Genomic DNA, 16,736 nt, shown 5'->3' with positions numbered 1-16,736 from the left:
AATGCTTCTGGATAACTAATAAAATTGTGCTAGGTTTTATTAAGAAGAGCGTTCTAATTAGTAATTACATCATTTTCAAGATGTAGAATTTAAAACTGTATTACTTACCACAGTATTACGTAGTCAAAAGAGGGGTTTTTAAAAGCACTGCTGTTGGTTTAAATATACAGGGTATTCATTTTCCATCTAGTTCAATTGTTTTAATATTTTTCTGCACATATTTTATGCAAGTTTCATACACAGCCCTGTATTAAATCAGAATTGTGGTAGTATTTGCTATAATTTTATTCACAAGTTGCACTCCTATTTATTTTTTTTCAAATCTCAGTGCTGTGGATGTTCTGACCATGGCATCGTTGCTGTATGACAGGTCTTAACCAGCTCTTCTTCCAGCTTGCTAACCTGGGATGAATTAACTAGCCCAGAAAAGCAAGGTGTCTAAATAGGGATTAGTTGAATCCCAGCCTCCTACAGAGCCTGTGCCTGGTGTGGCTGGTGTTGCAGGAAGGTCTCTAATCCCTGTACTGATCCTGTGCTTGGTGTGGCTGGTGTTCCAGGAAGGTCTCTAATCCCTGTACTGATCCTGTGCTTGGTGTGGTTGGTGTTCCAGGAAGGTCTCTAATCCCTGTACTGATCCTTTGCTTGGTGTGGCTGGTGTTCCAGGAAGGTCTCTAATCCCTGTACTGATCCTTTGCTTGGTGTGGCTGGTGTTCCAGGAAGGTCTCCAATCCCTGTACTTATCCTGTGCCTGGTGTGGCTGGTGTTGCAGGAAGGTCTCTAATCCCTGTACTGATCCTGTGCCTGGTGTGGCTGGTGTTCCAGGAAGGTCTCTAATCCCTGTACTGATCCTGTGCTTGCTGTGGCTGGTGTTCCAGGAAGGTGTCTAACCCCTGTACTGAGGCTGTATTTAAAACCCACATGGAAGGTTGAATCAACCCAATACATATCTATAGAGCATTTAAAATAATAATTCCATTGTTAGCTTTGTGAGCTGTAACTGGAAATCTATGTTTATATGTTATTAAACTGTCCTACAGGGTGATCACCTGAAGTCACTTGGCCATGTTCCACAGCTGTGGCAAAAACAACCTGAATTGATGTATGTATTGTACAGGTTTCAATGTTATCTCAATGATAAGACCCCTATTCAAGAAATATGGCAACCCTAATGCAAAAACACCACTCTCTCTATTACCCATGTAATCACATTGCCCTCTTGGTGCCTGCACGTTCCATTGCTCAGTGTTGAATGCTTTTTCCATGACAACATCTTAAAGGGACTGAAAGATGAACTGGAAACATGTCCTTTCTCTTTCCCAGGCACTGTGGATACAGCAAAGCCTTCCAGGACCCTGAAGAGGAAAAGATGCAGTATCAGAATGGACACAGTGGGTACTACATTTATCACAGCCACCTTTCCTTTATATGCAGGTTTACAACTGAAACACTGACACTCCCCATTGGAATTGTCTTTCTGATTGAGATATACAACTTCTTGTTTAGTGCAGTCTCATTTACTGTACTGTGTGGTGGTTCAAGCAGACAACAGTTAGTGTGTGCTCAAAACTAAATGTAGTTAAAGTACAAACCTTCAAAATACCTTCAAAATACTTATATCTTAACTGATATATATATATATATATATATATATATATATATATATATATATATATATTATATATATAAAGGGATTTTATTAAATAACTAAAGGGTGACGACCCACAAAGGTACCCACGGCGTGCACTAATCGACAGCCAAACAGTTACGTCATACAGTAAAATTTACCTTTGACGGCCCAGACACTAGTGATCATAGTATCAGATTGAGGGACTAGTGGAGTGGATCACCTCAATTGCCTTTATTCGTGTTATACAACAACACGGAGTGTACAAGAATGTGTTTTACACACACAAAATATATATATATCTAATATATATATATATATATTATAATATATTATATATATATTATATATATATATATATATCGATCTATATCCGATATTAAATCAAACAGAGTCTAAAAGGATATCTGTTTTCGTGTGTAATCTTATTTCCTAGTAACGTAAAAAAATACCTCCTAATAAAATTCAACAATCTCTTCTTACAAAAATAACTTACGAAGAACGTCTATAAATGGTATTTTTGCCGACATATTCAGCGTGGACACATATTCAGGCAGGGACAAGGGGGGCAGGGGGCCGGGGGGGGTCAGGGGTAGGGGTAGGGGGGGAAAACCCCCTTTTTTGAGACAACAATTTCAGGAAAAAGACTATAGGTCACACTGGTGTATAAGTGAATCCCGCCTTTTTAGGACCCCACAAAATACCTAGAAAGAAGACTTATACAAAGGTTTTTACAGTACTTCAATATTGTACTTCCAGTCAACTTCATAAAGTAGCATTAAGGAATGAAGTCACGATTGAAACATGTCAGTCCTACAAAAAGTAGTGATTTGTATTCAAATGCGAGCCAATGTGTCTAGCTTCTGGGAGGTTAACCCTTTGCGGTCTTATAGCGGACCAGGTACGACATTGTTTTTTCCCTTTTCAGTCCCTGTCCCACATCATCAATAAGACAACTCAGGTCTCTATTCATTTTTTTCTCCGGAAAAAGCCGAGAAAACCTTTCAATGGCTAAGTGAGACCGATAGGAGCCAAATGAAGCCAGAAAAAAGGATGTATCTCATAGCTCCATCCTCTACAGAGATAACACAGACATAAACTAAGGTTATGGCTGCTTCTGCATCAAGCACTCAAAGAAAATCATGGACATTTGCATAGCTTTTTGAGATTACAGTATTGAGAGTCTTTTGTGATTTTGTGCCTTTTAAACTTGTTTTTATTTTAAACAGTGTGTGTAAAATAAACAGCGCGTGTGAAAATAAATTGGACCTGACGCGCCTGACAAGCACTGAAAAAATAGAATGCAAAGGGTTAAAGAAAATAAACAGCAAACATTTTGAAAGTGTTTTCTTTCTGTAAAAATATATATGTTTAAAAAATGTGTACAGGAAGAGTGATTTGTCAAAAAAAAAAAAGGATATGTTCAGAATAGTTTTTTTTTTGACACAGACTCCTAGAAGCAACTCGTCTATGTTGGATGCGTTTCTTTAACGGGAAGTACAGCATACAAAAGAGTGCAAGAAACATCCACAAGCCTGTTTGTTTGTAAATGCTATTGAAAGAAAATACCATGAAGTCAAACACACGTTTGACATAATGTGTGCCTCCTTCATATAGGAAAATGTGAGCTCCATGAAGTGATGGTAAAACATATTAGATAAGGTTTACTGGAACTATTTTGTTAGCCATATGTACTTTAAAAATTATACCTACTTGAAATAAGTTAGAGAAATTCTAAGCAATACCTATTGCCCCTAATATTGTGTAGTTACAAAGGCAACAAATTAAGGTACAGTATGTTATTGTTTTTTCTATTATATGTACAGTTGTAGTCAAAACTTTACATACCCCAATGGAAATTTAGAATTTCCAGACATTTCATCTATCTACAGACATTTTTCAAAATTTAGGAAAAATCTTTTGTAGCAAAAGTTTTGCTTTTGTGCATGAGAAAAAAAAAGTTTCAAGAAATAATACCATTATTTATTTCGCATTTTTTTGTTGCAAAACTAAAAAAATGCTAATTCAAAAGTATTCAAACCCTTTGATGCTATGATAGTATTGTCTACAGGGTGCTAGATGTTTCAATATGATAATGCAGAACCTAATTCTAAAAACGTCTAGAAAATGCTGGATTGTAGGTGAACATTCTTAGAGTGTATAAAAGGGTTAGGCATAGGATGATTGCTGTCATTACCAATAAGTCAATAGGGAAAAAGTAAAGAACTATCTGAAAACCTTAGGCAGAAAATTATTTATTGTCATAAAGCTGGAGAAGGATACAAGAAGATTTCCAAGCATTTGAGTATCCCAATTTCAAATATTGTTTCAAATATCAAGAAGTACAAGACTCATGGTACTGTCACAACAGTCCCTCAGTCTGGAAGAAAGAAGGTATTTCACCAAGAACAAGTAGAAGAATTGTGAAGAGGTTAATAACAATCTGAGATTGACTGCCAAAGGTATTCAAAGTGAATTGGCTTTAAGTGGGACTGGGGTTTCCATTTCAACCATAGGTCAAGTATTGCATGGTGAAGGTCTCAATGGTCGCAGGCCAAGGAAAAAGTCACTCTGAAGAAAATGTCACAAGTACATATGCTTAAAGTTTGCAAAACAGCATTTGAATGATGGATATTAGTTCTGGTCAAAGGTTTTATGGAGTGATGAAACAAAAGTCAAGCTATTTGTTCACGTTGATAGTCATTACATTTGGAGAAAGTCAGGAGTACAAAGAAAAGACCACCATACCTACTGTCAATTTCGTTTTCCTTGTCATGGTACGAATACTTTTGAATTAGAATTTTTGGAGTTTTGCAAAAAAATTGCTGAAATAAATAATTGTACACATTCATTTCTTGTAACTTTTTTTCCTCATCCACAAATGCAAAATGTTTACTACAGAAAAATTTCCTATAATAATTTATTTTTGAGAAATTTCTAGAAATCATAAATTTTTACTGGGGTATGTAAACTTTTGACTTCAACTTTATATATTAGGGTCTTGGGGTAGGAGCAGGTTTGCCTATTTAGGAAACACCCTAGACATCTAGTATGGATATAACTAGCAGCATTTACTGCAACAGTACCATTAGAATGCCAGTGCATGGTTATCTCTGTCTTCTGATATAACAGGTCTTTATCTGCTTAGGAAATATGTCAATTAAATAAGAATGTTTGCAATAATCTTGTCTTGTTTTGTTAGCTTTACTCAAAAAAAGAATTGTGCTTATTTATAGGGTGCCTATGACAAGGATATGAGTAGTGTTGTATAGAAAAGGCCAAATAGTAATCACAGAAAAACATCCATATTTAATAAAGTGATACAAATAATAAATCAGTCGTCCCTATACCAGCAATGATATAGGGGAAGTGATACAGCGGGTTTGCAGTCCCAAAGAAAAACAACACTCCTAAACCACAATCATCCATGCACAAAACTGTGCTCCTTTTATGGTGTCCGTGTCACGCTGTGCAGTGGGGTAGTGATCTGGGGTAGTGGTTCTGGTGTGTCATGCTGTGCAGTGGGGTAGTGATCTGGGGAAGTGGTTCTGGTGTCCGTGTCATGCTGTGCAGTGGGGTAGTGATCTGGGGAAGTGGTTCTGGTGTGTCATGCTCTGCAGTGGGGTAGTGATCTGGGGAGGTGGTTCTGGTCTCTGTGTCACGCTGTGCAGCAGGGTGGTGATTTGGGGAAGCGGTGCTGGTGTCCGTGTCATGCTGTGCAGTGGGGTAGTGATCTGGGGTAGTAGTTTTGGTGTGTCATGCTGTACAGTGGGGTAGTGATCTGGGGAGGTGGTTCTGGTGTCCGTATCATGCTGTGCAGCGGGGTAGTGATCTGGGGTAAGTGCTGGCTCTGTAGCTGCAGCACCTCCCCTGTAACAGACAAACACAAAACAAAACCAGAAAACACCCTCCAGTTGCGCAATCACGTTTCAGTTAAATGAGCAGGACTGATGTAGCTGCTTCCCCTTTGTACCACCAAACTCCTCCATGCAATCAACTCCAATCATTGTCTGCCCCATAGCTGAGTGCAGTGGAGTCCTTCAGTGTACGTGCAGCTACATGCTTCCCCTAATATGGTCACCTTCTGGTTTCTGCCTACCGTCGAGTCTGCCGGTCTAGGAGGAAGCATCCCACCAACTTTGCACAGCGCCCTTTCTGGTCGGGAGGGAGATTTACAGCTTACCTAACAGTACAATACTGTATTGTGTAATTCAATGCTGCAGCTGTACATCCACTAGCATTTCCCATGAAAAATGTGCCCAGATAAATGCATCATAATAATAAATAGCATGATATACTCTACTGCTTCTCTTTATCTTTTCAATATTAGACCAATTATCTCCCTATGGGCTCTGTATTCATTATAATTGCAACAGCCCATCACTGTCACATCTAGACAATGTAGGGAGGCTGTTAAAAAGGGCCAACAGAATGCCTGGTTATATAGTAACATGTGTGAGGTAGAAATCAAGGGAGGTTATGAGATTGTGGGACCCTGTGATTAATTAGCAGCTAAGGAAATGGACGAGCATTGATGGGACAAATAGCCTTCATGTTCTTATGTTCTTGTTACAGAGGATGGAATGCCATGCTGAGTGATAAAACATATAGTACAGGCAGTCCCTACATGACATGTTAATAGAAATGTCACAGCTAGCTGCTAAAAAGAAATATATTTTACCCTACAAATCAATTTTACTAGAAAATAATAGTTTTGCCTGTTGTATAATAGTGGTTTTTGTAATGTGTGTAGCTATGGCTGTGGTGATGGAACCTGAAACAAGTAATGTGATTGGTTGCGCAAGGTTCCGGCTGTACATGTGTATGATGTATACAGACAGTTGGGACCTGACCATGTATTAGAAAACATTGTCCTGCCTCACAGACCTTCATAGAATGTTTAGTAGCCATTTCTTTCAACAATGTAAACTCAATGGGAACATACAATTCAACACCTATCAACAATAAATTGGACTGTTTAGATTAATTATTTACTCACTTTTACGTGTCTCAATTAAATGAATTTACTTAGCGTTACTTAGTTTGCAGGTAAAAGTTCTAATTGAGACTACTTTTTAGTTCCTTTATTGGTATGACGATATTTAAAAAAAAAAAAATGTTGACCTTAAAAAGAATTTCTACTTCTTTTTTTTCTAATCCATTGTTTGACCTTGATTATAAATGCAATAAGGCCCCACGGGGTGTTCTTGGGGGTTGGCGGCCCTTGGCTTTGCCTAGAGCCTAGCAGTGCCCTAAGTAGTCCATATATTGGATATATACGGACACGCTGTCCAGCTTTATTCCATGCATATATATACACACACACACACACACACACACACACACACACACACACACACACACACAGCAATTAAGAACATGTGAGGCACATATTGTGCTTATTTCCATTCTTCACTAGGTGAACATCAGGGATCACACTTTGATAGCTTGATCGCAGACCCTGCAGTTTCCATTTAAAACATACTGCATTCACAAACTGACAGCTAAGCATGAAGGCACTCCACGGAAACACCAGCCAACATCATACTAAATTATTACAGAAAATAAGCACACAAGACACATCTGAAAACATAGCTGCATGCTTCTTCTGATTATGAAAATAGTTTTTATAATGTATGTGTGTTTTGTTGTTTTCACAGTTACGTTTCCAGAATCCAGGTTCTATATTGACCCCCATACATATGAGGACCCCTGTCAAGCTGTTCGTCAGTTTGCCCGAGAAATAGAGGCATCAAGGATAAAAATTGAAAAAATCATCGGCTCAGGCATGTTGTCATTTGTCCTCTCTTTGAATTCTGAAGACCCCAGTGCACAGGTCCCAAGCTCCAGAAAGTGAAATGATGGTCTAGACATGGAAAAGCATTGAGAAAGTTTAAACAATAATAAATATGACCTCAATTATTAAAATGACATACAGTCAGAGGTTGATAATGACAAACTTCAGTTTTTTTACATCACCCAAACAGTGCTGTATCAGTTTTATTATGTGGGTGGTGCAGTGACTGTCGTGGATCTGCAGGGTTTCATGTCGATTTGCGGGTCTGACCCGGAAAATGCAGGTCACTTGGTTGATCTGCCAGTGCTTATAGAGGGTGTGTCTTTTTTGTTTTTATGTGCTGCTCAGACTGTATATCTTATAACTGAGAGGAAACCAATTTTAACTAAATAGTTGTCTAAGAAATACACCAGGAGACCTATACATTTTTTTTATTAAAAAATTAACCTCTGGTGCATTCATTCTAAATTATAATTAGGAGTTTCATGTGAGCCCCTAAAATGTTTGCCTTGGACAAAGGTCCCAATCAGCAAGCATGTTCCTACATTGTAACTCCTGAGTGTGGCCTGTGTTTGAACTGTGCTGGGTCTGGCCCTGTAGGAGAGTTTGGAGAGGTTTGCTACGGCCGGATGAAGCTGCCAGGAAAGCGTGAGATTCCAGTGGCCCTGAAGACACTCAAATCTGGTTACACTGAAAAACAGAGGCGTGACTTCCTAAGCGAGGCAAGCATCATGGCACAGTTCGACCATCCGAACATCATTCGACTGGAAGGAGTTGTCACGAGAAGTAAGAGTGTGTTATCTGTACCATTTTTCAGCTCTGTTTCTTCCCTTATACTATATATATATATATATATATATATATATATATATATATATATATATATATATATATATATATATACACACATACACATTGTACTGTATCATTATAACTTTGCTTTGTCTAGGATACTGTAGTACACTGCATTACAGTACTACAATATCACACTGCATTACAGTACTACAATATCATACTGAATTACAGTATCATACTGAATTACAGTAGTACAGTATCACTGTTTGGGAACAAGGTCAAGGTCCTTTCTAGTCCATTCCCTGCTTAAAGTGATTCTGTATGGCAGTCCAGTTGTTTTATGAACATTTACAGCTACATTTAGAAACAACCATTGAGTGTGAGTGCACACTGTAGTGATGAGTGTGACTGCACACGAGTAGCGGCTCCTGACTTTAATAAGTGGGGAGGCTAAATTTATATATATATACAGTGCCTATAGAAAGTGTACATCCCCTTGAACTTTTTTCACATTTTGTTGTGACAGTGCTTCAGACTTACTATATGTAAATCAACTTACTGTATATAAATCGAAACTGAAGCGAGTAGCCACACGTAACCCATACCCTGCCTGACAACAGACAAGTCAAGATTAAGTCTAATTATGAGTGGTAGAGGCTAGCCACAAGCTTGCATCATGTAGCCAGTACAAATGCATTGAAACTTGACAGACAGGCTGATTGCAGATGGAAGACATACAGAATCCCACCCAATTTGAGGCTACATTAGCCAATAGCAATACAGTAAACCTCGGAAAGCATGATGTAAGGTAAGCTTTATTTTACTTTTACAAAATTACACGTAGGCTTAGCTTCCGTAGCTTCTTATGACGAGCCGCCACTGGTGCACACTTTAGTGTGCTTTCACAATATGAGCAAGCACTGACACTTAAGTGAGCCCCAACTCTCAGAGGTTTCTTCTGAATAGGGGCGTACTATTTCACTACTTCACTTGGTATGCTACTACTTCACCCTATAAACTATTCCAAGCTCAAGCAGGAGGAAACAGGCACAGAAGCACCGACTGGATTATCTCTGTCTCCCCATTCAAATATTCTTGATCTACCTTAATCCGATTATTCACAGCATAGACTATTTTTGACAATGATGCTAAACCATGCGTAATCATACCCAAAGAGGCAAAAGTGAAGTCATGAATGCTCAGTACCCAAAGAGACAAAATGTGAAGTCATGAATGCTCAGTCTGGTGCTTTCTTTCCAGGTAAACCAGTGATGATCATAACAGAGTACATGGAAAACGGTTCCTTGGATTCTTTCCTCCGGGTAAGGGCTTCTTTGCATGTATCCTTCACACTCCCATGTGGAAACTGTTAAACCATGCAAGTGCATAAAGTGCCCTTTGTTTGGGCCTCTTCAAACATCCACTGATGAACATATTTTAATCACACAGACATTTTGGATAGCTAGTCCCAAAGCTGAAACAACATGTAATAAATATGTGTTTTGTATCTCACATGACTGGGTCTTGTAACATGCCCCCCCCCCCCCCCCCCCCCACACACCTTGAGCATGGAATCAATATCATATTTGAATGAATGCACATTTATATTTCAAAATAAAGCATGCAAGGCATATAAAATGATCAAAAAGCTCCATCCTTCTCATTATTATGCCGGTACATCTTCTTTTAAAATCCCTATTTTAAAGACACATTGGAAGCCAGCATCATTAGTTAAATTATGCCAACTCTTGAAATGGCAACGTGGCAGTTTTGAACACTAAAGTTTTTTTTTTTTTTTTTTAAATGTTCTGATCAGGATTCAACCTTCTTGCTGTGAAAGGTTAAGAATTCATGCACATAATACAAAGAAATAAAAAGTGCTATTATTTATATTAGAATTATGGGCAGAGAGGTTGGAACAATGCAGGTTCTCTTCTCCTTGTGTTATTTGAATCACAATGGCCTTCTAGCTATTACTTTGGTAGTATGAAGTGGCATATTAAATACATAAGCAGCAACTAGTGTGTGTGTGTTTTCCTTCTAATGTGGAACATTATCATATGAAAACCAAAATAAATACTGAAGCAGTAAATCCATCAGGCAGTGTGGTCTACTGGTTAAAGTTTAGGGTTTGTAACCAGAAGGTCACTGTTTTAAATCCCACCTCTGCCATTGACTGGCTCACTGTGTGACCCTGAGCAAGTCACTTAACCGCCTTGTGCTCCATCCTGTGGATGAGATGTTAAATTAATGTCCTATTGTGAGTGACTCTGCATTTAATAAAGTGCTTTGTGGTGGTGGTCCACAATGAAAGGTGCTATATCAAAATAAAGGTATTATTACCAAACACTTTATTTATTTGTGTAAGTTCAAGTATTTTAAGAATATGTGTGTCAAGTTTACTGAATGAGTGAAAGGGCATTCATTTTGCCCAGTGGAATGAACTGTTTTCCAATCCCCAAATGTGATCATTATATAATGCTTCACTGTTAACTAAATGTTTTTCCTTTTCTGGAAACTCACTGCAGAACAGGTGTTGTAGCCTGACAATATAGTGCAAGGTATCTTGGTGGTTTACATACTGCAACTGAAAGGTTAATATTTTGTAGATGGAATTTTTTGTTCATTAAAAAACTAGGTGCTCAGTTGATATGATGCGGTGTACCAAGATGGCAGCACTGTTTTGTGTGTCTAGTGTAACAAGGTCGATCCTGTGCACCACAATGCAAAACAGCCATAACACAAGGGCTAGTTACTATAATTATAAACATGAGTGAGAATTAACTGTGTTATTTACAGCCACCCTCAAAAGTATACCCCTGTATTTAGTATTAAGACCAGCTGCTGTCCCAAATTAATCAAACATAAGAGACGTTTTAAATACATTTTACAAACAAAAAACAAATACTTGAATTAAACCTTAAATATACTTTACTATTTAATTGAGTCTTGTGCTATACATGCTGGGGTCCCCAGGTGGCGCACAGTATGCATTAAGAGAGATACAATCAGGAGGCTTGGTTGTGGGATCGGAGGATACCCACTGACCCTCAGAACTGTTATAGGGAATTTCTGTGGGAATTATAAATTGGGAGGAAAATCAGGGGCTAAATAGTTGGGCACTTTTTAATTTAAATAAATAATCCTATTATCTTGTCTCTACTTGGGATAATTAGCAGTGCAAATACTGTAAAAACACGCTCTTTAATCCAGGATCTTAAACCAGAATGATAAATTAGTCCAATTAGCAGCAATTGCACTCAAGATGTCAGCCCTGTAATTTGCTGTGGTGATTTGATTTGTACATTATCCAAATAATTGAACAATCCCAATAAACTGTATAAGACTCCATAAATATGATTATTGGTTACGCATACTCACAGCTATGTTTTTATTTGAGCTATTTGTTAGGGGAAATGATTTTGGGATGTGTATGGCAAGATGATTGTTAATGATGGTTCTAATTCTAAATTTAACACTGCGACGAGGGGTGAATCTCCCTGATATGCATGTTAAAATAGCTCCACTTAATATATCCCATCTTCTGAATGACAAGCTAACAAATAACTCAATTCCCTGCCTTCCCCATAGAGACATGATGGCCAGTTCACTGTCATCCAGCTGGTTGGGCTCCTTCGTGGGATCGCTGCAGGCATGAACTATCTTTCAGACCTGGGGTACATTCACCGGGACCTGGCTGCACGGAACATCCTGGTCAACAGCAACCTGGTCTGTAAAGTCTCTGATTTTGGCCTCTCGCGAGTCTTAGAAGACGATCCTGATGCTGCATACACCACCAGTGTAAGTTTGATTGTTTCACTCATATTCAAATGTATTTGCCTTATAACGAGGGTGCACAATTCTGTGTTATTTCAACTGCTAGTTGTGATGGATAACTCGAGCCTAGCTAATCAGATAAGCAATATTAACTACTAAGCAAATTGTTTTAATGGACAAGGGTCTATAAGATGGGAATTTTGCCTACAATCAGCGTCCAAAGATGTAATTTTATCATAGGAAGTTGTTTCACCTTTAATGGGTAATTTACAGAAATGAACTAGTATATTGCCACTAGGGGTGAGTCGGTATACCAGTTTTGTGGTTTACTTTGGTTTAATTAAATTATGGTACTGACTGTTCCTGTTATGCTACATGTCAAATATCAGAATTACAGTATACAGTGGGTTACACTATGTTTGTGTTCCTATGAACAAAGTGAAGGAAAAGGTAATTTTCATATGAACACCTTTGTATTCAATGTCCTGTACAAAATAAGTGTCAGTACTATTCTGCTTTCTCACCAAACCTCGTACCAGAACGTTCCGTCCGTGTCTACCTTACTGTCAATCACCGTCATCACCGCCACTTTGCTTTGCATTTTGCAAACATGCTTCTAAACCAAGCGACTATACTTTTTTTTTAATGAGAGCAATATCTTTGAGTAACTTCAGTCTTCTATATTTTGTTTAGAATTGGGAGATGATACATATTACAATATGATATTGCATAACAGACTTTTCATTTATGGAAATATAACCATTAAATGTAAAGTAACAGTTGTTTTATGCCTTGCACCAATGACAATACTGTGGTGACTCTGCAGTGTTTGGGGGAGGGGGATGGGAGAGTCTAAAAGTGATGTTGTGTTAGGGGATGCCCTGTTTTAAAATGCTTAATGCTAACTGTAATAGATATCACTGATACTATAGAAACTCCCCAAGAGAAGGGTTTAGGATTGCCGTGGGATCGTGAGGTACTCTCTACATGCCCTGCCTTTGCCAGTTATTAAAGCCTCTTTCACACTGGTGCTGGCTACATGAATCACAATCCTGTGTAGTGTGAAACCACGTACCTGGGTCGTACCCAGGCTGACCCAGATCGGCAGCAACCCACCTCAGGATGTGGGTCGACACGTTTTGATACGGGTCGAGTGAGACAAAATGCATGCTGGCCATTCGTAAACAGACGAAGTAACAAACAACCATGCCTGCGTGAAGGTTTCACTTCCGTAAATAACATTTCTGTTTATTCTATTTAGTCATATTTCTGTTGATTGAGCCAAACCATGAGACTGATTAAAGCTGAGATGAAGAAAACATTTGCTCTAAACAACATTTGGGCTGATGATTTAATCCAGAGAAGTTTGGATGGAAGCGTCTGTAACAAGCTGCTTCCGGGGCATTAATACGAACATTTTGTATTTGCTTCTGTCAACCTGGTCTACCAGGCTTCTTCAAAAAGCAAAATTGTAAATGTAAAATTGTGTAGCCGACCCGCATGACACCAGGTTTCACACATGCCAGTGTGAAAGGAGCTTAGAGTAAGTAGTTCATCAAGATACAGTTGGTAACATTAAAAATAGAATTGGTTCTTAAGTTGCCTGGGATCTTCAATGACTGCTATTTGAAACTCAGTTTAAGGATGGCTTATTCTGCAATGCTGGTGAGTTTTCACATGTATTACTGAGGATTAAGGTACTTGGGTGTAAAGTGTTTAACCTATGTTGCATCTCAGAGTAGCCTCTTTGGTTTCCTCTGCAGGGTGGAAAGATCCCAATCCGCTGGACAGCACCAGAGGCCATCGCGTATCGCAAATTCTCCTCAGCCAGTGACATATGGAGCTATGGGGTGGTAATGTGGGAGGTGACATCCTATGGCGAGAGACCATACTGGAATCTAACAAATCGAGATGTAAGTCTCAAATGGGCCATTCAAAGATGAGACAGTGCTTCAAGGTTTAAGTGCAAAGAAGGCTTAGATCTGAAGTGAAACACTCAAAAAGAGTTTGAGCCTGCCCACAGGAGTCTGCCCATGGGATTCTCTCCCTTCAGGATTTGTGAGAGAAGGCTTTTGGAATGAGAACCGCATTCCCTGAGTCATCATGTAAAACCAAGTCTTAAAGCATTACAAAACAAACTGCAGTATTTCCAAGATAGGTATTACTTCCCCTTTGCTGTATCCCAGTAATGTATTTTTACACATAATCCCAATGGACCATAAATATGAAGTACATTTTCAACTTTTGCTCTGGAGCATTTGTCAGAAGAAAGATAATTTCTCTCAATGTGTAGAGCTTGTTTATCCTCCCTGCTCTTTTTCTGTTCCCTCAATACAGCACTGATTTCAGTCAGCGCACCAGCATTGTTGCAGGAGAAGCATGATCTGGATAAAGTATGATGAGAACAGAGAGGCCAGGACCACAGGGCACAATTATAAATTGAGTGAAGATAGATGTAGGACTTTTGTACACAGAGAATTTGTGGAATGACTTGTGGAATGATCCTTTAAGATCTGAATTCACAGTGTTTTGGGATCACATCAGCTACTAGGAACCGGATGAGGATTGATGGGTCAAAGGGCCTTCTCATGCTCGTAAACCTTCCTTGACGTGGTTTTCAGTGAAGTAAACCCAGGAAACCATAGTGAATTATAACGTTTCAGTTAGGAATATGTATAAAGAAATTTGGGCCCTTATTGTAATTTGTACCACACTAAAGTGCCTTGTCCAGTCTCTTTATACTTTTACAGCTGCCTTCTGCATGTGTTTCATTATAATAGGGTGATTCAGACTGTAGGTCCATGAGAAATGTATAAAATGGGTTGGGAGATATCTGTGTCCTGATTGGCTGATAGGCGTGCCAAGCCATTGAATTATTGCAGTACAACCGATGGGTAAAAACAAGACCTAAGACTTTTACAAACAGATATTATTGAACTGAGCGTTTTCAGAACATTTAAAAAAAATTGAATTGTCCACAATAAAAACTAAATAAAATACAATGTACTTCCTCCATTTGAATCTTAACTTGTTTGGTGACTCCAGTGTTCGCACATTCCTGGAGGATTTAGATCAAAACAGTTTGGTAACGGAACCAACAGTAATCTTTTAAAAAAAAAAGGTCAGTGAAAACGTGACTACAAGACACCTGTCTCTCAGTACTGCTGAAATTAATATAATTGAAGCCAATAAAGAAGAGCAGAACACTAATAAAGTAACCGCTTGGGCTGTGTCAGTTTGTAATGATTGGTCAGTACAAACCAAAAATAATATGGACTGTAAAACTGCATCTAAGACTGAAATAAAAACAGTTTTAAGAAGTTTCTTTGCTGAAGTGAGAACATCAGCTGGCACACAGTATTCAGTTAGCAGCTTCACAAGCTTGCAAGCTGGACTGAATCGTTTTTAATTCTCCCACAGTGGGACGATCTATAAACCAAATTTCAGATACTCACTTTAAAACAGCAAACAGCGTCTTCATTTCTGTCCTGAAAACTTACACGGGACAACAAAAAGACAATTCACATCACCCTGCTGTATCCCAAACAGACTTAAACAAACATAAATCATCGGTACTCAGGACGCAGAAGGTAGTTTAAGCAGCTATTGGACACCAGCTTAGAAAGACAGGAAGTATCCTGTATATCCTGTCTAGAGTGTCGTTGTCAACTCATAAACAAAAGGGAGAAAAAAACTCCCTTACTCAACAAACAGGGCCACCTACTGCACAATCTGTCCAACTGTGTAACTTGGCCTATGGCCTCATGCCTTACCTCGCCCCTTGGGGTGTTGTTATTCTAGCACAACCAACACCCTGTCCTGTCTTATTGCTTACGTATATATGTGTTTGTAATTGATTGGATCTGGGACCAACGCAGTTCCACTTCTATAACAGATCTTTCCAACTAATGTGAGTGTTTTCTTTAGGTAATAAAGTCTGTCGACGAAGGGTATCGACTGCCTGCCCCAATGGGCTGTCCAATAGCCCTACATCAGCTCATGCTGGACTGCTGGCAGAAAGATCGGAACGAAAGGCCAAAGTTCTGCCAGATCGTCACCATGCTGGACAAACTGATCCGGACCCCAGAGAACCTTAAGATCCAGGATACCTTGTGCAGGTGAGACACCAGGAGCAGCAATGGCAGCTATGGCTGATTTCACATTCATACACATTAGTGAGGAAGCGGTCTGAGTGGGGTAAAACAGTTACTGTTGAGAGGATATTTGAGCCTCAGCCTTCCAAGAAATAAACAAATGTGGCTGTGGCCAAAAACATTGAGCAACACTGGTGTAGAATAAGGGATTTTAACTGACAAGACAGAATAGTCGAACAAATGCATCCTCAAGGGGTTTTACAAATATGGCCTAAAAGGAGTTTTTTTAAACTCATATTTTAAACATGTGTACATATTTATTAAAGTGTCTCTTGATTTCTGAGCTGGTCAGGTTCTAACTGGTGAAAGAGGTTCTTGCTGATGAAATAATTCCATAAATCTCATCTGCAGTTCGCATCGCTATAGTGGTCATTTAAAAGCAGCACATTTTATAGAAACAGTGCAGTATCATTTTAGAAATGATATCTGGTGCCATACTACAGTGGGTCTCCGTTTACCAGCCCTACTTTCCTTTGATCTGTTACTATGTAACTTCCCATATGATTCTCACCTCTGGTCAATGCATCTCACTGTATGCAAAGCATGTAAGTTAGCTAATAGGTTACTGACAGGAAAGGCATTGAAAAGG

The 16,736-nt window shown here is 38.9% G+C and overlaps 1 protein-coding gene across 1 annotated transcript in view; it reads left to right on the top strand.

Moving 5' to 3' along the window:
- Nucleotides 1-16,736, top strand: part of LOC121329351 (ephrin type-A receptor 8-like) — a 160,756-nt gene that overhangs the window by 133,325 nt on the left and 10,695 nt on the right. The window contains exons 9-15 of the mRNA XM_041274920.1: nt 1,321-1,388; nt 7,285-7,410; nt 8,022-8,207; nt 9,477-9,538; nt 11,808-12,017; nt 13,757-13,906; nt 15,921-16,111. Of these exons, the coding sequence (XP_041130854.1) occupies nt 1,321-1,388; nt 7,285-7,410; nt 8,022-8,207; nt 9,477-9,538; nt 11,808-12,017; nt 13,757-13,906; nt 15,921-16,111 (993 nt within the window). The remainder of the gene's footprint in view (nt 1-1,320; nt 1,389-7,284; nt 7,411-8,021; nt 8,208-9,476; nt 9,539-11,807; nt 12,018-13,756; nt 13,907-15,920; nt 16,112-16,736) is intronic.

This window comes from Polyodon spathula, chromosome 16 (assembly GCF_017654505.1).
Source record: "Polyodon spathula isolate WHYD16114869_AA chromosome 16, ASM1765450v1, whole genome shotgun sequence".
Taxonomy (NCBI): domain Eukaryota; kingdom Metazoa; phylum Chordata; class Actinopteri; order Acipenseriformes; family Polyodontidae; genus Polyodon; species Polyodon spathula.
This window is presented reverse-complemented; position numbering and strand designations above follow the sequence as displayed.